The following is a 23905-nucleotide window of genomic DNA, read 5'->3' on the forward strand; positions in this document are numbered from 1 at the left end:
TTACACCCATCACCTGCATGTCCTCCCTCACCACATCTATAAACCTCCTCTTAGGCCTTCCTCTTTTCCTCTTCCCTGACAGCTCTATCCTTAGCATCCTTCTCCCAATATACTCAGCATCTCTCCTCTGCACATGTCCAAACCAGCGCAATCTTGCCTTTCCGACTTTGTCTCTCAACCGTCCAACTTGAGCTGACCCTCTAATGTCCTCATTTCTAATCCTGTCCATCCTCATCACACCCATTGCAAATCATAGCATCTTTAACTCTGCTACCTCCAGCTCTGTCTCCTGCTTTCTGGTCAGTGCCACCGTCTCCAACCCATATAACATACTGTAGCTGGTCTCACTACCGTCCTGTAGACCTTCCCTTTCACTCTTGCTGATACCCGTCTGTTACAAATTACTCCTGATGCTCTTCTCCACCCGTTCCACCCTGCCTGCACTCTCCTCTTCACCTCTATTCCACAATTCCCATTACTCTGTACTGTTGATGCCAAGCATTTAAGCTCATCCACCATCGCTCATCCACTCTATTCCTCACCATTCCACTGACCTCCTTCTCATTTACACACATGATGAAATACATTATTATAATAGTCAAAGACAAATAATATGAGGAGGAAAATATTTAAATGGAAGAAGAGAAGAAAGAGAAATAAATCTTTAAACAGAACACAAATGACTGAACAAATACCATTTAAATAAAATCAAGCAACAACCCTAAATCAGAACAGAAGGGTCAAACCCAATATTGTATGGTAACGGAGTAGAAATACTACATTAGTGCGTTTGAGTATTACAGGGAGAAACTTATATTATCTATATAGTGTGCCCTCATATGTGTTTTGACCACATGGGGGTGCCCCTGAGCAGCAAACCTGACACAATCGTACTCCATACAATCCCGGTTAAAAATAAAAATAAAAATTTATTATAAGCAGATCACCAAATGTGCAATAAAAGACCAATCCGAATTAATACAAACAAATGTCTCTCTCTCTCTTCTCTCCTTCTACTCCTCCTTTGAGTGTTGCCCGCTGCCTCCCGACTCTGACTCTCATGATGTGAGGAGGCGGGTTTCTTTTTAAGCTAAACCCAGGAATGCTTCTGGTGCCACATCGTGTCTTTCTCGAAGCACTTCCAGGCCATATAGAAAGTAGGGAGGTCCTCCCCCAACAGTGCCCTATACCGGCACACTGGAGCCCTGACGGGATTGCACTTCCGGACTCCAACTCCCAACAGCCTGACTGGGCTGCCACACAAGGCCCACTGCCACCTGTCATTATGGGGGTTGGAAGTGCTTTAAACTCCTGGCTTCTGCTCGTCCAGGCAACATATTAGTCCGGCCGGGCACAAAGTTATTTCTTTGATCAGCCGGACAGCCTGTCTGTCCTTTTGTTCTGGCCTCCTGTCCAGGTAAGAAACTGTCCTCCTACTCCTGGATTCAGAAAGTATTCAGACCCCTTCACAGTTTATTGTGTTGTAGATTTCATTTTAAAATGGATAAATGTACCGTTTAAACTACACTCAATAACACATAGCAACAGAGTAAAAACATGTTTTTGGAAAGATTTGCAGTTACTTGGCTAATGCTTTAGTGTTTTTAATATGACTCACTTGCAAATTAGTTTAAGTTGTAAGAACTTGTTTGACTACATATGAACAGACAGACACCTTACATTTACTTTTACTTTTGATTCTTAAGTACACCTAATATCAGATCATTTAAAATGTCCATTTGGGTAGTTTTATCATGGGTAAATTTTACTTTTAGTTTAGTCACTTTCCAGAAAGGTATCTCTACTTATACTCAGATATGCCTATTGAATGATTTATACTACACTGGTCAAATCCAAATAACAAACTAACTTGAAAGATAATATAAAAAAATTCAAAATATCAAAAAATCAAAAGACCTACTCTTGATATGTGGCAAAATAACACCTCCAGTTCACAAGAAAAATGTACAGTTTAAACACAATAAGACAATACAATGCCCGCCTTATTAAATGGATAAGTACCTGTGTGTCTGTCTCTGTCACTCCAAAAGATTGTGAAACACAAACGTCAGTAGTAATTAAATGCATTGCATTTGTCATTCTAGTAGATGTCGCATTCCCAACATTACCACTGCTTTTATGAATCCCATGCCAAATGCCATATAACAGAGCCATACACATTGCATGGTGTACTGCAAACGTTAACACTGAGGTCTGTTAACACTGCCCGGTCTTAGATGGGCAGTACAAATAGTAAGTAATATATACAGTATATCTGGATATTAACTGTTTATTCATAAAATTTAATTTCAGGCAGCCACCTTTGTTACACTAAGTGATGCTGGCAAACGGGAAGCAGTGCTCATCACCTCAGTTTATTGCCACTCTGAGGTCACAAACGGTCTTCGAAAAATCTGATGTCCAGCTCAGCTGTACAGTATCAGGTACGCCATGCTTTATTTCTTTAACCCTACAATAAAGTGAATTCTGTTTAATAGATTTGTAGATAGGATGGCAGAGTAGCACAGCGGTTATTGCTGTTGCCTCACTCCTCCACAGCCCTATGCTTGGATTTCTTTGTGAAGATTTTTCAGTTAATAAGTAAATGTGAGCCTGTCCTACGTAAGTGAGTAGGCACATATCTGGTGACTGGCTGGTCCATCTTGCCTGCTGCTGCTGTGACCCAGAACTCGGTAGAATGGGTTTGCATTTTTTTAATATTTATGTGAGGAGCTACACAACAGTTTTTTTTTCCTAATACTGAAGGTTTTAAAAAGTATTTAACTTTTTTTTATTAGTGAATGCAATTGTGTGAGACATTCAAAGGCTTTTCTACACAGTTGGAAGATTCATTTGTTTATAATAACACACGTTGAATGTGACATCACATAAGATGTTTAAGTTTAATCAATTTGTGTTCACTTTGATGAGTTCAGTTCCACGATCAGGGGTGTGTTTCTCTGATAACCCTGTCTTTTAAATATCCCTGTTTGAAAATACTCATCAGGACTGAACTTTGGTGGTTTTTACTGCCATGGTCATATTGGCTTGATGGGACTCTCTTTATCTTATCAAGAAAACCACCCATACTAAATGAACTCTGATAACATTAAATCAAATTATTTTTGTCCTCTAAAGCCACTTTTCCCTTATCTAAGCTTTAATATTTGAAGATCAAACTGTGCATGGCACATCCTGGCAGCTTTCAATGCAAGGCAGGAACCAGGGATGCCAGACCATCACAGGATACACACTCCAAAGATGCTCAATTAGGCTTTCCAGTTTCCCTGACATGGAAGTTTGTAGACTGTGGGATAAAAGCAGTTTGTCTAGATCACGGGTGTCGCACTCCGGTCCTAGATGGCTGCAGTGGTTGCAGGTTTTCATTCTAACCATCTTATTAATTAGTGACCAGTTTTTTACTGCTGATTAACTTCTTTTGCCTTAGTTTTAATGAACTTGACTCAGGCCCCCTAGTTGTCTCTTTTTCTTTAATTAGCAGCCAAATAATAATGAGACACAAAACAAGCCGCCACATGACCAGGGGGGTATTTTTCGTATGTGGATTACTTGTTTAGCCGGATGTAATTGTTGACGATTTGGCCTGATCCTGGATCTGTCGGTTTTTCGAAACTCTTGCTAGAAGTGTTGTCATAGCAACACATCCTAATCCACAAACCTGCTCGGAGCAGGTTTGTTCTACGTAAACAAGGATTAGTTTACACACATGATCAGTGACGGTGCATGGAAGTCATCCAATCATGGCTTCGCCTTTCATGAATGAGCGACCAATTGATATCGGTGCGCAAGTTATAAGAAGACAATTTCATATAGAGAGGGTTTTGCGCGATCGGCAAGATCCTTTATTGCTCCCGGAGGAAATTCTTTTCGAAAGATACCGCTTTAGCCGAGGGGGAATATTGTACCTCAAAGATTTATTAACATCTTATATTCAAAGTCAAACTAGGCAAAGTCGGGCTCTCACAACCACACAGACAGTATGCATTGCTTTGAGGTTTTTTGCAAGCGGCACTTTTTTTATATAATGTAGGCGATGTGGAAAATCTGTCTAAAGGTGCAATTTGCCAGGCAATTCGTAAAGTCTGTTTGGCTCTGAAATATTTCCTTCGGGTTTTCATAGTTTTTCCTGGACACCTGCGTGTGCAGACAATAAAAGAGGCGTTTCATGCCATTGCAGGTAGGTAATACACAGACAAAAACACCCACAGTTCCATAAAGAATCTCATAATCAGCCTAACATTCTCATTACCAGGATTTCAAAATGTGATTGGGCCACATGGGACTGATCAGAGTGGAGTTTGATCAAACATTATTTGGAAAATATACCTCTCCTCCTGATGAATAATCAGACACAGTGTCTTCATCAAATATTTGACCTTCGTCAATATCTCGTTGGTCAGTCACAGGTTCAAGGGATATGACATTCCCTGCAACTGACCCAACAAAAAAAAGAGGGCTATATGGAACATACCTATGGCACACACATGGAGGACAAATATATGCAATGACCACCCTTTACTTGAAATGAAGTGACCACTGCATCCTGCCACTGGTTCTGAGGAGGAGCTTCCCCCTGGAATGCCCTCAGAAACAGGGCGATGGGCATTTTGCTGGAGAGCCAACTCTTCTGCAGGGGTTAGGTCTGGACCACGTGGACCTCCACCTGTTTTGTGCTTGTCTGCCTCCTTATTAGCTTTAAAATTAATGTATTTTATATTATATATGATTCTTTATGTCAACAATTCTTTAAATAGTTATATACTAATATTTACCAGTTTGAAGTATATTCTTGTACTTCACTTTAACCTGTTCCCATGTTCTCCTTGTGCTCACGTTTGATCTGTAATTATGACATATTAAATAATAATTAATCTGACACATAGGAAATGAAACGCTTCATTCAGTAAGTACAATGCACACTACTTAGCGTTTAATTCGTCGGCCACTTTTTGCCAGCCGTCTTTTCTGGTCTGGGCTGCTTTTGCAGTGTTACCCCTTGTGCATATAAAATCTTGACATTCTTCATGTCCTTCGAATAAAAGGTCTTGCGCTGCGTGTGTGAAAAAAAAATGCAGCCGTTCTTTCGTCATTTTGTTACAGCCTATCAAAGACTTGCTGATCATGTTTTCTAGACTCAATATATATGGGCTTTTCACTCAGCGCGGGCAAGCGCATTCATCTTGTATGATTAGATCCAGCTAGACTAATCTACTATGCGGCAGCGTTTGAAAAACCGACCTATCCCGGATGAGTGTCACCGGCATTAACTTATCCAAGATGAGGCACCTGATCTCGGATGATTTAAGTGACGTACGAAAAATACCCTCCTGCTCACCTATGATCGTCACACAATATCTGAAAATGAAGAAAGGTGATGGTCTCGGTAAGGTTGATCTCTCAGCTCACCAAAACATTTTGACAGTGTTCTTAGGAAAAACAGAAAATTAAGAGTTTTAGAAATGTCTGCTGTGTCAGAATGAGAGCAGCAACGAGCTGTGGAATTAAATAACGGCTTTAATTAACAGCAAGAATCAGCTTCTCATTAAGAGATTGGATGGAGTTTGAAATCCCAGGTTAGCTGGTCATCTGTTGGCTCGTTTCACATCTCATTTCTGTTTTTCTGCCATTTAATGAAAAAAGGAATAAATTCAGAGGACTGAATCCTTAAAAACAAGGCTATTAAAATTAAGGGAAAAGAAGTTAATTATCAATGAAAACTGGTCACAGATTAGGAAAAGGGTTAGAATGAAAACCTGCAGACACTGTGGCAATCCAGGCCTGGAGTTTGACACCCCTGGTCTAGATGAAGAATACTTACCCACAGAAAGACCCTCTGAAATACATACAGGTAGGACACCCTGGCCAGAGATCAAATTGTGCGAAAAACCAACATACTCACTCACTCTGCCACCTGTCAGATTGGACCCTATCAGGATTTAGATGTTATCAACCACCTAAAGTTTGGAAGTCATAATCTGGGGATAAAGAGAGATCATTGTCAATCAAACAGGCCAAGGTTAAAACCAAACTAAAAATGAAGCGATCAACCCCCAAAGGTCATAACATGAACCAAAAATCATCATGAAAAACAATGAAGCTAGGTCATGGTCTATGTCCTGTCATTAAATTACCTCATTTTCAAAAAAATCAAATTGCTGTTTGAGTTTTTTCGTAATATAGGCCATCATTTATAAACATAGCCTCATAGTCTTACATGTCACAACATCAAGAACACATGGCTAACGAAAGAACCTGTTTCTATAAACGTAGTGCTGATCAGGCTAGAAATACAGGCAAAAAACTGTGACACACAGGCATTTCTTTCATACCGATAAAAAAAGTAACAAGAAAAAAAGAGAATAAATAACAGGGAAAGTTATTACTTAAAATATGTCCATGCTACTGCATTTTGGTTTATAAAGGCAGATATCAGTCTGTGTTTTTGACTTTCATCTACATCCAGCATCTCAAACCCCCAGAAACAGAAACCTCTGAAAATGCTCTCCAGAGTTGGGTTGCCAGGTCTGACAAATATTTCCATCACAGTGAGAGCTGAAAACCCACCTAATGGTGCTGTGGTCCAGCCCAATGAATGATTAAATGGTTTAGAAAATGACCGCTTTTGTGATTGAGCACATTGCAGCATTTATGCAGAAGTGCCAAATGTATGTCACAGCAGCTATCTTCAGCTCATGATAAACAAGTTAAACCGGTGATAATATTGACTGAGAGTCGACTTGCAGAGTATTAAGTTTGGCATGGTTTCTTCTTTTTTGGCAGGTTTCCCAGAGCCAGTGGTAACGTGGTACAAGAATGGCAGAACCCTTACAGATTTAGGAGGATGTGCTCAATGCGAAACCTTAATGGACGGCTACATCCACACGCTTCACTTGAGCAAGTAATTCTTTTTTTATTGTTGTCTCCTCTTTTTTGCCTTCTTACGTTAGTGTGTGTCAGCCATCTGAGAGGGAGAGCTCAAGGAAAAAAGTTAGTAATCGTTTAAAAAACATCAATAAATAAAAATAGAAACTTGAAAAATTAACATATACCCTTTTTTATTAATATGTGTATTTAAATATGTGTTGTGATGTAAAATTTTGCATATAACTTGATAAATATTTTCGATGTCTTTATTTGTAATTTAGGCAAAGCAATGTTACATTAGTGAGAAGTATGCATGTTTAACCCAGGAATGGGTCACTTTAAATTTTACGACAGAGTTGGTTGAGGATGTGCCTTAAACCAGTTTAGCGAGTGTTTCTCTGCTAAAGTCTTTCAACCCCCGCAAGAAAGCCATAAAGACATGTGGTCCTGGGTGTGGCAGGTTTTAAGATGTTCTATTCCCCCATTGGTCTGAAGTATGGCTGTTTGGAATTGGCTTGGATTAGAAGCTTTTAAGTACCATGATGTCCTATTGGCTCTAGGGGTTGGACAGAGAATCTATAAATCTGCTTGCTCAACCACATTCTATCTCGCTTACTAACCTCTGATGATGAAGAAGCATATCTCTCTTACTAATATCTGATGAAGACCAAACTGATGAACTAAAAGGACAACACAATGGAGACCACAGCTTGGCGGCCATATTGGAACAGGCATACGGCCTGTTCCAAATAAAGCTGAGCACCAATGATGTCTTAACTAGAGACATTTTAAATAACTACAAGTCTGTGTGCCGCCTGAAACTACACATCACCATTTAATCAGGTTGTATGGTTGCCAATATTCAAATGTACTTTGTATATTATTATTTATTTATGAATATTACCAATAATACATTGTTTTATGTGTAACTTAACTCCTGCTTGTCTTTTACTATACCTAATTGCCTGAGGTTATAGATATAGAAGAGAAGGTTGGGGAGAGGTTATCCTCTTTAATAAAACCCCTGTGTGCGTCCAGGGGTCAGGGGTGTCCGTGTGTGTGTGTCTTCTGGTGAAGTGCGCATGCGCGGGGCCACGCCGCACATCGCACCATGCCCCCCGCATGCACACGGCACCGTGGACGCACACACACTGGAAGCTGAGCACACAGTGAATAGCCTAGCCACGGCCGCACATGATAAGCAAATAAAGGACATCATTGCTGGGGAGAGTGCTGATTGGGTAGTCGCGGCCGCGCACATAAAATCCGTTGCTGGGGAGACACCACGCATACAATAATCAGCTGCACGCCAGCACAGATTAAAATACTTGCTGGGGAACTGCACAGTACTTGCTGGAGGGACGCCACAGGCGATTAAATATCCATTTAATATAGACTGTTCCTACTAATGTTTATGCACTACTGTTCTAGTGCCCGTTACTGTAACGGGCTTAATGTCTAGTATACTATAATACCTTATAAACAGTGATAAGTCTGTGGTATTTGAGGCGTTCTGACAGAGGCTACATCTTAATAATAAAATAGGGGAAAGTAGAGCAATATATTACTCTACCAAGACAAAACAAAATGTATACAAAATATTTAGAATCTGTGATCACATGAAGTAAGTGACTCTTGTGTCTTTTCAGCTGTATAACAAACAAATCACATTTTTCTGCCATGGCACCCTTAAGTAAAACAATAATAAGACAGCATGTCCATTGGTAGTGGAATATTAATCAGTGGGTGACACGGTGGCACAGTGGTTAGTGCTGCTCTGTCACAGCACCTCGGTCTTCTTCTCTTTGAGGTTTCTCCCTTTGTGGCTTTTGCACATTCTCACCATGTCCACATACTCTGAATTTCTTACAAAAGAGGCTGAAGTGAGAATGACTGCCATGTTTAAAATGGCCTGGTATAAGTGAGCCTCTGGATGGACTGGCACCCTGCCACCCAAGTCTGGCTCTTGCTTTGTGCCTGATTCTGCTTTGCTATGCACCTTGTCACTCTGGGTTGGAATTAAATTAATATTAGTCATTTTCTTCCTAATTACCAATTGTCTTAATAAGTACAGTCACAAAGCTCTAATGAGGTCTGAGTACTGCCAGTGAGTTTTTTGTGATCACTGACTGTCCAGTTTTGAGACAGAAAAGGTCTCCCGTAGTGACACAATAGTCTTTGGCCTTGGGATGCTGCTCCTCAATGTCTGGCCTTAGTCCATTGTGTGTACCTGAGTCTTAAAATCACTGGGCAAAACAGATTTTGCTTTTTGAGCATTTTTGATTTACATTTATGGATTCTGACCTGCTGATCACAAACAATACTTTTAAATGTTTCTATCACATTCCATTTTACTGCAATTCCCTATTTTTGTGATTTCTTATCTTATATATAAATGTCTACACATGGAAGTGTGTGTGTCTGTCCGGCCCAGAAGTGAGAGGTGGAGTCGGGGTAAGGGCTCCACCTCCAAGTAAACAGAAACTCGCTTAGCCGTTAATAATGCAAGCGAGGCCAGAACGTCGGTAAAACAAAACCTCAGAAAAAAGACAAAGTCGCTTAGCCGCTCATATCGGTTAAAATGGTATCCCCTTCACTTTTCCTCCCGGCACTAATATACAAGCAAGGCCAGCACATCTGCAAAACGAAACCTCAGAAGAAAGATAAAGTTGCTTAGCTGCTAATGCACAAGTGATGCAAGCACGTCAGCAAAACGAAACCTCCTTGGAGAGAGATGTCCAGAGTAGTTCCTTTCAATTACCTGACATCTCTACATTTCAGTTTTTTTTCTGATGATTTCAATAGTTTCTAGGACCCCAGGCTTTTTACATCACTGGCCTAAATAGCTAGTATATTATAATATCTGTGTTGAATTCAGGGTTGCCAGGTCCTTAAAAATTTCTAGCCCAATTAGCAAAGTTCCCTGAAAAAATAGCCCATTCTGTGAGGTAGACAAAATGAGACAGAGCGAAAGGGTATATTTCAGAGTGATTGAATGGGTATATAGCATCACACAACAGCAGCAGGTGTCTCCCTTAAAGATTTTACAACAGTAAAAAACATATACAAGTGTGAATAGCAAGGTAAGGAGTACCAGAAGGATGAAAAACATGATAAAAATGCAGTGGAGGGGAATTGAAAAAATAGCCCAAAATACCACATTGCTTTTTTTAAAAAGTAGTCCAAAAAACCAAAACCCAAGAAAGTCCATTTCTTCTCACAGACGATGATCAAAAATACCCCAGCTGAGCGAGAAAACATGGACCTGGCAATGCTGAGTTTGTGATCAAAAAGTAATGTCACTGCTATTAAGAATGCGGCTCAGACATACCAAGTCCTGTTGTTTCATTTGTGATTGGGACAACCGTACTAAAGCATCTCATTACATTTTAAAGACGTGGCCACTTCATATGCATTTGGTTCCAGGGCAGAAAAGTGTTGGACATAAACTACCTGACATCTAAAAAAGATATGTTTGCCTTCTCTTCTTCTCTTCTGAAAAATTTGGAGTGATTAGAAATTTTGTGAAAGCAATGAACAAGGAAGGTGAAGGGTTTTGATATTTAAGACAAATATTTCCATGGATAATTGGTGCCAAGATTAAGGAAGGCATTTTGTTGGACCACAAATCAGACACATCGTCAGTGACAAGCAGCTGGAGGAAATCGCATGGAAGGCCTTCAAGGATGTTCCTGAGAATTTTCCTGGCCACAACAAAGCAATAAACTATGCCCAGCTTGTTGACAACATGCTTTAAGTATACAAAACCATGAATTGGCACATATCACTACAGACTCATTTTCTGCATTCAGTTTTGGACTTCTTCACTGCTAATCCTGGTGCTAACAATGAGGAACAACGGATTAAAGGTCTCACCAGGACATTACAGTGAAGGAAAGCAGTTTCAGAGCAAGTAGAATTCATAAATGCTGGCCAACTATTGTCAGACAGGGAAAAGAAAAGCAGTAGATGTTGAGTACAAAAGAAAATCGTCAACAAAACATTTTGAACTAATGCATTATGTCAACAATCAATAAGCGATTAAACACACTAAATTCAATAAAAGTTATTTATGTCTTTCTCTAAACTGTAATGTGATATGGTAAATCAGAAACTTTATTTGTATTCAGCTTGAAACTACCTATCATAATCACCAAAATTATTTTAGGAAGCAAAATGTTTCAAAAAATAAGTTGGATTCATTTTCAATTGAAATTAAATTCACTCTTGATCCTAACTAAATAATTGCCACTGATCCCAATTGCAGTGGGCCCAAGTACACCCAGGGGTTAATGTTAGATAGTAAATGCTTGTCTTTTAAGCTGTAGTGTGACCTCAGAAAGTAACCTCAGGTTATAAAAGGTTAGCATCAACTTGGCTGAGATGAGCTGCCAAGAGTGACAAGAGATGACAAGAGTGAGACGTAGAGAAGATTAGGAGGGCAGTTGTACACACTGTCTGGTAGGATCAGAGCAGTGGTATAACGATTCCTGTCACTTTCACCCAAATCCACACAACCTTTGAGGAGTGCGTCATTCTTGTTGCATACCAACAGCCCATAAGGTTTTTGCTCAGCTTTGTACAGCATGTTTTGGAATGTGTTCTGTGCTCAGCCTGTTGGATTTGTTACTTTACCACTATGCAGTTTTCCTTCTTCTTGGAGTCATCACACTTCTCATGTTCTCATCAGTCCACTTATTACGGCCTAGCATTTCATTTTATTTGTGTGCCCTTTCCTCTTTGTTTTGACTGTCACTCTGTCCCTTATCTATTTATGTATTTACACTGGAGTCGGTTTTCACTGTCCAGATCATTTAGTTCAAGTCCAAGCATCCACACAGCATCTGACATTCTGCCCTCTGATGGCGTCTCCTGAATGTCAAAGGCAGAGCAAACTTCTACAGATTGCAGACAGCCACACCACTGACTGATGTCATATAAAGTGATTCCAGTTTTTGGAATTTCTGATTCCAGAAAGTCTTTAAACCATTTTGAAAGTGAAAGGTGTCTGATCATAGAGTAAAAAAGAAAAAGCTGTGCTTGAATGTAAAATGTTCTAGCATGTGAGACAATGGGGTATAAAATAAGAACCTCAGCCAGAGAAGAAGCAAGTAAAATGCTGGATTTGTGCAAGATTGTTCAGCGGTGTTGCAATTGTACTGAACACAGAGCAAAGTAACACAGCAGAAGTGTGTAAATACAAAAAACAACAGTTGAAATGTGAAAACAGAATACATATTTACAGGTTCAAGTGTACAAACTTATTCTATCTCTCTGCTACTCCATCCAGCCATTGGCCAGTTTAGCAATTGGGAAAGAAAACCACAATACTTGAAAACATGCAGAGAAGGTGGATGACTTTAAGATGCTCCCGAGTAGAGAGTTAGTAATGCTGATGATAAGTCATTGTACACACCCATCTGAATTAGAGAATTGAGTGAATAGCCTCCAAACAACCGCTGAAGAAATAAAACACGCAACTCGGAAAGACATTTCAGAATTCTACATTAACGTTGTGCCTCAGACTTGCTTTATTTTATTTAATTTTTTAAAATTCTTTATACAACCCGATTTGTTCTCATGTTTACTGCATCTAACCCATCTACAGTATAACTTCTTTATATCTTTATATCTTTTACTGTACTAGGGGGCTCTGCTTCCTGCTCGCTTCGCTTGCCAACCCCTGGGTGGGCACTATGTGCTAGCCACTTCACGGATTTGCCGCTCGCGTATAGTGAAGCAGATGTACAGTTTAAACAGATTGTTATTTTCATGGGAATTGTTACATATGCATAATAGAACTAACTATTTTACATTACAGCAATTAATTAACCATAGTAAAAAATAGTAAAACGTAATAAATTGAAAGAAAATTATGTTTCATGTCGCTTTAGTGATATTTGTTGTGTTATATTTTTTCATTCTGTTTGGCTTTGAAATTAACACTCAAATACTCTTTAAACTCTTTTACTGTAAAACGTCAGTAAAAAAAATTTTTGAATTAACTTTTCATCAATATTGCTTTGAATTTCAATTCTGTGTTTGGACTTACATCGTGATAATGCAACGTATAACTTCCCGTAAGTGAATATCGTTTCTTTCTCTCTAATAAATAAACTGACTTTTTCTAATGTTTGTCCCTGTGATTTGTTAATTGTCATATACGATACATCCTTCTTTCAACAGTAATTCGGCAGGTGTTACCGGTTGTAGATATTCTACAGGATATTGTAAGTTGATGTTTTCATCTGTGCACCATCACCACCAACTGTTTCAGCATAGTCTATTGATACGCATTCAACCAATTTGCTGTGTAACCGATCGACAATTTTTGCATTAATTTGTTTGACTTCATCGTTTCTCTGTGCTAGGATTACCCATGTACTCATTTCTTCTGTTGATAACCCTTCTGGATGAAATTCTTCAATAAGATTTGGACATCTGCGGTGGGTTGGCACCTTGCCCGGGATTGGTTCCTGCCTTGTGCCCTGTGTTGGCTGGGATTGGCTCCAGCAGACCCCCGTGACCCTGTGTTCGGATTCAGCGGGTTGGAAAATGAGAGGTGTGTGGCCCATGGGTGTGTTTGAAAATGGTTATGTGGACGGTGGGACTTGAAAAAATCTCTTGGAAATAGTCTTGTCTCATCTCAAGATTTTCTTTCATAATAGAGAGACATAGTTCTCTATCTATCTATCTATCTATCTATCTATCTATCTATCTATCTATCTATCTATCTATCTATCTATCTATCTATCTATCTATCTATCTATCTATCTAAAGTATGTAGATCACAGTGAACATTTGACCCCACTGCAGGTCTCCTTAAATGCCACCATGCTAGACTGTTCTAATGAAAGCATATCAGTGCCCAAATATAACAAGTGTTTCAGAGTAAGAAAAGCGTCCTAACCGACTGAAAACAAATCTGGTCCTACTCTTATGAGTAGATATAAAAGCATTTTATCTAATTTTCCTAATTTAGGAAACCACTCCTACCTTCACTAGGACTTAGGAGAGCTCATGAGCAGTCATAACCTGCTAGGAGCTGCCAGAAGATGGCATTCAGGCAGAGGTTGGCACTTATATTTTGGGAAAGGTGAAAAAATGTTTATCTGACACAGATGGAGTAATATTCATAACAATACTTGTACAGTTAGGTGATTGCTCCATCCATGAAAGTGTTGATTTTTTGCCCTAGTAATAGCGATAATTTGGATATGTCGCAACCAAGTACTTCTTGAACTTTACATCAACCTTTGAACGCCCTTAAAGCACATGAGGTAGTGCGCAGATTTATACCTTTTCTCACCTCTCCCCGTGAGGTAATGTTAAAGCAAATTGCTGATTTTTCTGAATTTGGTGATGTGACTGACAACACACAAATAAAGATCATTGCCCCAAGTGTGAAAGACTATGCATATGTGAAACACAAGCAGTGCAACCGTATCAACACACAGTGGTCGTGGATGCAAAGTGTATTGTAGTAGCCAACATATAACCCTGCAGATAAGTGGAGCTGATGGTTGATTGATAGCAATATGTTACACAGGTATACTGCATTCCATAAACCTTTGGGACGTTTGTGTTAACGTTTACAAGTCCAAGAAGGTTTAAGAAGGTAGGCAGAGATTCCCAGGGTGTGATAAAGATAAGTGGGGGAGAGAGACAGAAAAATCATGCAACTCAGGAAGGCTGGAGGAGACTTTAGTAACAGCACAGGAATATCCCTGGTTAGTTTCAGTAACCATTGTTTTACAAGGCATTTCCTGTGGCCTAAACAGTGCAAAGGTGATCCTTCAGAAAGTATGGCTGTCAATCTGTTATTGTTAAATAAACGTCTACATTATCAGACTTATCTTGGTCTTTCCATCTCAGAGAACAGGGGTCCCCAACACTGGTCCTGGAGGGCCCCAGTGGCTGCAGGTTTTCATTCTAACCCTTTTCTTAATTAGTGACTGTATATAATACCAGTAGAGAAATGCATAAAAGAAAATGTGGATAGCAAAGTTTGGATATATATATATATATATATAATCTTTAGAAAAAGCTTTGGAAAAGTTAAAGATGTCAAATGGATGTCCTTGTTGAAACTCTTTGATCTGCTAAAGTATATCCATTTATCTTCCTCTCCCAGGCTGTAAACCAATTTAGTCCTTGTTGCCCATCCGTTCACTGGTGATAAAATAATCATATTTCTGCTCCGTTTAAACAGATATTACTGTGATTGATACTGGTACAATTCAGGAAAACAGGAGGCTTTGATGTCCTGCCTCCTTAAGTGTTACAGTATATTTATCCTGTCCAATTGAGCAAAATGTTTGTTTTAATGTGATACAATTCAGGAAAAGAATATGCTTTGATGTTAAATTGTCCATGCAAGTGTCCTGTATATAAAACATAATAAAAATATAGGCATCTGTTGTTTAAAAATTGCAGATTTTGCACACCAGGACAGACAGTCATAATGAACTTTCCTTCATTTTGAAGAATACTAAATAAATGTGCCAAATGAACAGAGTGCGGCTCAAGTGATGCATGTTCTACTCTGAATGTCAATACTAAACCCACTAACCCCAAAGACAAATGGTTCAATCTCATGTCTGACAACAGTTATGGTGCCAACATGCAATAAAATTCTATGAGCTTGCTTATCAAAAATGATCTTCACACTTCATGGCAAGTAGTAAAGGCAGTGTATTTTTTTAAAGGACTCATTTGACACTCTGTCTAGGTTTAGCAGGATAGAAGCAGAGAAGCAATAGCAAAGCACAGTTGGTTTTAACCAGTTTTTCTGCATTGGCAATCAATTAAAGTAATTTGTTTTACATTCTTGGTTTTGACACCTTTTTTCTGGTTCTAGGGTAATGACAAGGGGTGACTAATATTGAGTGGGCTGAATCAGCGAGGGTCTACAAGTGGAAAAAACAAGTTTTATTTCCATGCTCAGATGTAAAATAAGATCCTCCTGTAGAGTCAAAATGTTGTGCATTGCAGTTTTGGTTTAATTATAACATGCAGTTATAAATGCAATAGGCCTCCATATTTTAGAGGTAAAAGATTCTTTATTTTGATATCGGACCCTTGTATTCACCTTTAAAGGTGTGTGGGTGTATAACAGGAGTTTGAATTCTAAACAGTAAATATGGAAGAATGTATCATTTGTATTAATGTTTTATTTGTATAAGCTTCCCCAAGTCAGACTGGTGTTATTAAGGCAATGCATTATTTACCTCTTTATTAACTGCACATGCTCCTCTTCACAGAGGTAATTTGTGCAGAGGCCACTAGGAGGCAGTGTAACTTGTCAATCCATGTTGTTTGGTAGTGATCTTGATCCACAATGCAAAATCAGCCCTGCTCCAGTTGTAACACAGATATTGTAAATGGAAAATCCCTGCTGGGAGCAAATAAGCTCTCATTTGGGTAGCAGAACACATCCGCTCAATGGTGGGCTGACATTGAGGTATCATAATCATAGAAAGAAGAGGGACTGATAGTAGAAGAAGAAAGGAAAGTGGCAGTAGTGAGGGGCCCGGCGAAGAAAGGAGGCATGCTGTACCCAGTAGCTAGCAGGGTAGGCAGGGTATTTTTTTCTTAGGAGAAAAATCTGAGACGTATGAGCCAAAAGAGCATGTCTCCATTTTATTTCTTTGTCATTGTTGTCTAGGAGAAACCAAAAAAATATTAAAGAGATCTCTTTTTTGATTTTTTATTCCTATGGGCTGCTGGGCCTGGTTGAGCTGACAGGCATTTTTGTACTGGGCGTGCTTTTGACTTCCCAGTTAACTTTCAAGGAAAATGAAATATGATTATAATAACTAAAGAAAGAGAGAACAAATTTTTATATACACTGGTAAGTATCTTCATTTGTGTCAGATAAGGTAAGGTTGGGGAGCATGCACTGGTACAGCGTGTTGCCACACCCACCACACATTTAATTTTACAATGCAGAGAAGCTTTAGGAGCCAGTTCTTTCTCTGGGATATTTATGACCTACCAGATCAGATAACACCTTTTGTGTTGACATGTGAGCTGACTATGTGTGCAAGACATTCTGTTAGCCAGCTCCCCAGGATGGTACAAGTAAATTTATCCCTTGAAGCTATCCAGCTAGCCGGGTGGAATACAGGGTGCCTGGACATTGACAGACTGCAACTAGATAGAGCTAAAATGTGAAGGGTGTAATTCAGGAGCTACAGAGTGACAAAAAGAGGAGGCTGCAGGCTATAGGCTCTGTCTCTGCCACTTTCCATCGTGAGATCAACTCTCTCAGTGGCCAAATTCAGACAGTCTGTGCTGCCTGCCATTCCATCCAATGGGGGACAGTGGAACAAAGACTAAGCCAGGTGAGAAACTAACAGATATTAAAACAGTCAGCCACCTGGTAGCATATTATCAAGTTGTTTATTATTTTGGGCACATTATCTATAATACAGGAATAAAATTTCTAAACTTTTTACCTGCCTATTTTTGTACTCTATCTTGTTTTCCGAGGTCCATTATATAAAAGATAATCTATACTAATAAAAGGCAAAGCCCTCACTGACTCACTCACTCACTCACTCATCACTAATTCTCCAACTTCCCGTGTAGGTGGAAGGCTGAAATTTGGCAGGCTCATTCCTTACAGCTTACTTACAAAAGTTAGGCAGGTTTCAGTTCGAAATTGTACACGTAATGGTCATAACTGGAACCTCTTTTTTGTCCATATACTGTAATGGAGTGCAGCTCGATGGCCGTGGGAGGCGGAGTCGCGTATCGCGTCATCACGCCTCCTACGTAATCACGTGAACTGAAAACAAGGAACAGCCACAAAGAGCGCTGAAGAAAACATTCATTACACAATTGAGAAGGCAGCGAAACAATAAGAAGCGAGCGAGTGACTGACTGAACACAGCACAAGTGATCACTTTGATTAATCAAACCTGTTCAAAAAACACATTACACAATTGATAAGGTACGAAAAGAATATGAAGCAACTGACGCATACAGGCATAAATTAAGTTCATAGACCTACAAAAGATTGCCATTTTTCTCCTGTACAACTATACGTTGCATTCTCAACAGTAAGTTTCCACGGCTTGATCATATTCCAACCGGAGTGCTCAACTGACAACGTGGTATACAAAGACAACTAAAACAATCGTAATAAACGAACAGTGAAACAACGGAGAACCCGTGCATTAAATAAAAAGGCTGCTTCCTTGGCAAAGCAAGGAAAAAGGATGGCCTTATATGGCGTTCGTTTATAAAAACAATCGTAATAGACTAACAATAAACCACTACAGAACCGCGAAGCAAGCAGAAAGGACAGACTTATATGGCGTTCGTTTATAAAAAAGCGGAGAAGCTGTGTAAAGACAGCTTCACAAAAAAACAGATCCTTAACAAATTGTTATTGGTATATTTTCCCTCAGTTTAAAAAGATTTTCTTTTCTTCTTAATAAAAATTTAAAAGCAGAACTTCGCCGCTGCAAAGCGCGCCTGACTTTATTGAAAAGAAACTAAACTTGCAGCGCCACTATTCAATGACGCGCCGTTATTCAATGACACTTGCCTAACGCCTGACTTTATTGAAAAGAAACTAAACTTGCAGTGCCGCTATTCAATGACGCGCCGCTATTCAATGACACTTGCCTAACGCCTGACTTTATTGAAAAGAAACTAAACTTGCAGTGCCGCTATTCAATGACGCGCCGCTATTCAATGACACTTGCCTAACGCCTGACTTTATTGAAAAGAAACTAAACTTGCAGCGCCGTTATTCAATGAGGCGCCGCTATTCAATTACACTTGCCTAACACCTGACTTTATTGAAATGAAACTAAACTTGCAGTGCCGCTATTCAATGACACTTGCCTAACGCCTGACTTTATTGAAAAGAAACTAAACTTGCAGCGCCGCTATTCAATTACACTTGCCTAACGCCTCTCCTAAGAGGAGATACTGTGGGATCTGGGCATCAGTCAAAGCACCATTCACAGGCCCGATTAGAAAGCGGGAAGCTGTGATTTGTATATGTATATATATGTGGATGTGTATATGTATATATATATATGTATATATGTATATATATGTATATGTACATATGTGTATATGTAGATATGTATATATATGTATACAGTATATGTATATGTATATATATGTTTACATAACCTCTTTAACACACTACTTCTCCGCTGCGAAGCGTGGGTATTTTGCTAGTGTAACATATGTGGGCCATAGCAGGGATTTGGGGACATTTTGTTAAGGTCTACATAATAAAGAATACAAAGTGAAGAGCAGGGTCACTCTTGGACTCTACCATGACAAAACAATGTGCTCATACCATCTTAATTCATTTTCAAGTGTTTCAGAAAAATATGGAGGCCAATTCCCAACCCACTAATTTAACATACTTGGTTTCAATCAATAATGTGCCTGGTCATTGTCCATGTGGATTCTGCAGGATTTCCCTATGTCTGCATAGGTTTTCCTCTGGGTACTCTGGTTTTTCTTCCTCATTAACCACACATTAACTTCTTTGACAACTCTAAGTTATACCCAGTGTGAGCATAATTGTGTGTGTGTGGTGGGGGGGGGGGCTTGGTTAGAAATTTTCAAAGTTCCTCCAAGATGCAAGAATGAAAGTAACCCAACAGATGCTAGGGGTGCCCGTTCCCCTGCTAAGAAATAGTGAAAGACCTCTGAAGGCTGGCAAGAAGCCTATAAACCACATGGCTGATATGCAGCATAGTTTCACCTGGTCACTAGCCAGTAAAGCCTGGGCCATGTCCCTCCTTAAACAGCGATGCCAGGCAGAATTGGCAAGAAGCCATTATGTCCAGTCACTAAATTGAAGGACAGGATCACTGAGTGCAATGAAAGGCATCATGTAGCTCTTAAAATATTCTGAGCTAGAGAGAGTTCAGGAGTGCAGGGGTAAGAGTGAGCCACTGAAGGGAACACTAGTTTAGTGTTACTGTGCCAAGGAAGAACTTCCCATGGCACCAGAAGGGATTTCAGGTCCTGGTAGGCAGTGACCAAAAGAAGATATTGTGCTGATAAGATTGGAATCAAACTGATTGAAAACTGAGCAGCACAGATTGTTTTTTACATTAATATGCTGTACTCAAAGACAGTGCTAATGTCAGAAATTAAAATAAGGCCACAATCAAAACCAAAAACCTTTCTTAAAATATTATTTATTTAAATTAAGCTTTTCTTCTTTATAGTTAATAGCAGTGTTTTAAAATGCCAGCATGACAATGTCACAAACTGCCCAATGTGCCTCCCAAGGGGAAAGTTAGCTTTTTATAGGTTAAAGAAAGACTTTTAAAAGTTTCAAATTTCAACTTTGCCACATTATAGAGCTGCATGTGCACTTCCAAGCCACACAATACTGACTTTCATCTATTGTTTTGTGAATACAGCGTATTGATTATGTCACTTTGTACAAATGTATGAATTTCTAGAATGTTATTAAGGTGTCAGTCAAACGTATAATCTGGGTAAATGTCTCATATGTTTGTGTCCATGTGTATTTTAGTTAAAAAGAATTGTGCAGGATGAGCAAAATAATTTGGTTTCACATTTAGTTTCACAATTGAAAAACTCAGTTAAGATTCCCACTGTTGAGGGAATCAAACAGAAGTGGTGAAGAATTAATATATTTTCATTGTTTTAATATTTTATTGTTTTTAAGCTAATCTTTTTCATTTTTACATTTTTTCCAAAAATAATGTGCTCTATTTATTTAATTTTTTTAAAGTTACTGTATTTTGTCCACTGCTCCTAGGATGCAATGAATCATGGGAGTATTATAAAGTGAAGCCTTTATCGTAATTTGTATTCTTTGTAGATTAAGTGTGTCATCCCTAGCCTAGTAAGGATATATTAGAGGGGAGGTTTGCCTCAGGGGCCATTATATAACACACCTGATTATGTACCAACTTTATAAAATTAAAGATGGCTACTGTTTGCCTGCATATTCTTTACACCCTCACACATAAATATTTTTCTCCTTATCTGACTTCCAGATGCGCAGAAAAGGATGCTGCAGTTTACCAAGTGTCTGCACAAAACACTCAAGGCATAATAAGTTGCTCTGCAGTGTTGGAAGTGGGTAATTTCAAAAGAATGCACATTTTCAAAACATTGTTCCAACATACACAGAGTAACAACAATCCTCCACTTGAACCAGGAATCAACACTAAAGACAAGCCCTCAATGAAAACAGAAAAGGAAAGCCGTGAAGATTCTGATAAGGAAGGAAGCTCCATAGCAGCTTTTACTAATCGTTTATCACAGATGTCCCTTAATGAGGAGCAGCCATTGGATGAACCCAATATCTATGCAGATATTGTCAAGAGGACAAGCACTACAAGTAATAGCCGAGATTCAGTGCAGGAAGAGGAGCTCACAACTGCACTGCAGATTAGTAGAGAGAGCTCATTTAGAATGAATGATCAGCAGGCATCTTTCAGTTATCTAGGGAAAGATGGCGTCATTTGCAGTTCCCAGCTTCCAGAAGCTAAGACATACCACAAACTTGAAGAAAGTGACTTGGCAGAACCTGTTGCTACAAATGAAACACCTGTTGGCTGCAGAAAAATGGCTGACGTAAATATAGGCAGCCAGACTGAATACCACCCAGAGACCAATTCCAAAAATGGTTTGTGTGTTCCTACAGAGCTGGCTGTTTCTGAGCACTGTGTCACAGATGATGACTTTCGTTGTGATCATCCAGAAGATTTTGAATGTTCTGACCACATGACGGAATATGCCAATTCAGTCTGGCAGGCAAGGCTGCAGGGAATTGAGCTGCCAACTTTAAAAGAAAGTGACTACCCTGATGATGTACTAAGATTAAGAAAGGGCCACGGTGTCAACAGCACAGAAAAGCCAACACAGGCCAGGGTATCAAATGACAGCTCAGATATGGAGGCAACCAATGGCCTCGCTCGAGATATGTTGAGGGCAGAAGAGACATCTGTTCAAGAAGCCCCATCTAAAGACTGCCAGCCTGGAAAACACGCAGACATGGTGCATATAGTCACGGCCCACCAGGAGGACTTGGCTACAATAAAAACACAAGAGCTTACAGCCATTGCCATTAAAAACAAAGCAGAAGAAAGGAACTGTTTGACTGAACAGAAGCAGGAGGAAATGAGGGGTGGCCTTGCTGAAACATCCATGGAGAGAGAGAGAATGGACTCCACTTCTAATCTGAAAGTATATGCCAAAGAGGTAAGCTTGGAAATAGAACTTGTAGCAAAGGATAAACGAGGGCAGGAAGAAAATCTCTGCCACAAAGAAGAGGAGGAGCGCGTTTGCAGTTATTCTATTAAACAGGACACAGAGAAGATGGGACATCCAGATGCTTTTATCACTAAAGAAAAACACATCAGCCTCACCCGTGGATCTGAACAAAGTCCAGGCATTGCAGTGCAAGAGAACGATCAGCTTCAACAAAAGGGGAGAGCGTCTGACTGCACATCAGAGTGGGACGAGCGCACCCTGGCAGACAAGCAAGCAGCCCCAAGTGAACAGCATGGCGCAGATGTCTCTGACGCGGTAGGTGCACATGTCCAGAAAAGTAACACATTTTATATTGTCCGCCCAGTATTCTGGTATCTCCTTCACATGCTAATGCATTGGCTCAAGGGAGTCATTTATAATGGAGTATTTGCTGTGGATGGTTAAAATTTCATTTGCCTACATCATGCTTTTCATATTAAAATAACAACCAAATTGTTTTTTGGATACTGTATATTTTTTTAAAATATTCAGAATTTCAACTACCCTTCTTTTTTAAAAAAAAAGCAAAAAAAAGTAAGAGCTAGTAATACAACTAACAAAAATTAAAAAGAACATTGGACCTCAATGTTCTGTACAGCTTTGGGAGAAACGAAATTGACTTTAATACTTACTCTGAGCATTTCCTTCATTAAGCAAGGAAGCAAACTGCCATGAAACGACAGCTGCTTCCCCAAAGAAATGCGAGTATTTAAAAAAAAGGCACAGATAAACAGAATTGTCCCCTAATTATAGACCGGCGCTTAGTGATAAGAGTGGCACGTTTCAGGGGGCAGGGGAGGTCAAGCGCAGCTAAAATCAGAAACTCGATACACGCAGTAACTAATGTATACGCTTGTCGCAAGTGACCCTCATAAGTCTGGTGAGGTGTGTGGTGTGGAGCCTCAGAACATTCTAGATCATTGTGTTACTGGAAGAATTAAACAACTCGGAATAAAAAAGGATTATAAAGAAAACACTACTCTTTTTTGGATTTTTCAAGTATATGCTCAGAAAGTCAATTATATATGTAAATATAGTATATACATATATACATATATATAGCTATATATATATATATATATATACACATTACTGTATATACCACATATATAGTTACTGCACATACAGTAACAGTAACAGTGTGTGTGTGTGTGTATGTGTATATATATATATATACATATATATACGGGGTGAGCAAAACAATTTACAGTTGTTCATATAGAAAAAGACATGCAGGTTATTAATTATTCTAATAGCTTTACTGACTCAATAGCTTTATTAACTTAATTAACTCAAAAGAATGTCACAGTGACACAGTGCACTTAGGCACACTCTCGTAGCTGCTCAAATTGCCCACCCCTGATCGTGTTTATATACACACACACACACACACACACATATTATATAAGTATATTCATGTACATACTGTACAGTAACTATATATGGTATATACAATAGTGTGTATATATATATATATATATATATTGTGAAAGATGCCTGGACACAGACAGACACAGAGACAGCCAGATGTCCAAAAGCACACACGTTTATTTCACACAACACTACACAGCACAAACACAGTACACAAATTAGCACAAAAACAGCTTGTTTTTTCTCCTCACTCTATTGCCGCCTCCACTCCACTCCTTGAAAGCGCCATCCTCTTCCACCCGACTCCGGCTCCTCGAATGGAGTGAGGCGGCCTCTCTTATCTCTCACTGGGATGTGCTGCAGGTTCTTC

At 39.3% G+C, this 23905-nt stretch overlaps 1 protein-coding gene across 1 annotated transcript in view; it reads left to right on the forward strand.

Annotated features, from left to right (window-relative positions):
• The first annotated feature begins 2316 nt into the window (after positions 1-2316).
• Positions 2317-23905, forward strand: part of alpk2 (alpha-kinase 2) — a 61639-nt gene continuing 40050 nt past the window's right edge. The window contains exons 1-3 of the mRNA XM_028802509.2: positions 2317-2444; positions 6802-6919; positions 20904-22440. Coding sequence (XP_028658342.2) covers positions 2339-2444; positions 6802-6919; positions 20904-22440 — 1761 coding nt within the window. The 5' untranslated portion in view covers positions 2317-2338. The remainder of the gene's footprint in view (positions 2445-6801; positions 6920-20903; positions 22441-23905) is intronic.

This window comes from Erpetoichthys calabaricus, chromosome 5 (genome assembly GCF_900747795.2).
Source record: "Erpetoichthys calabaricus chromosome 5, fErpCal1.3, whole genome shotgun sequence".
NCBI lineage: Eukaryota > Metazoa > Chordata > Cladistia > Polypteriformes > Polypteridae > Erpetoichthys > Erpetoichthys calabaricus.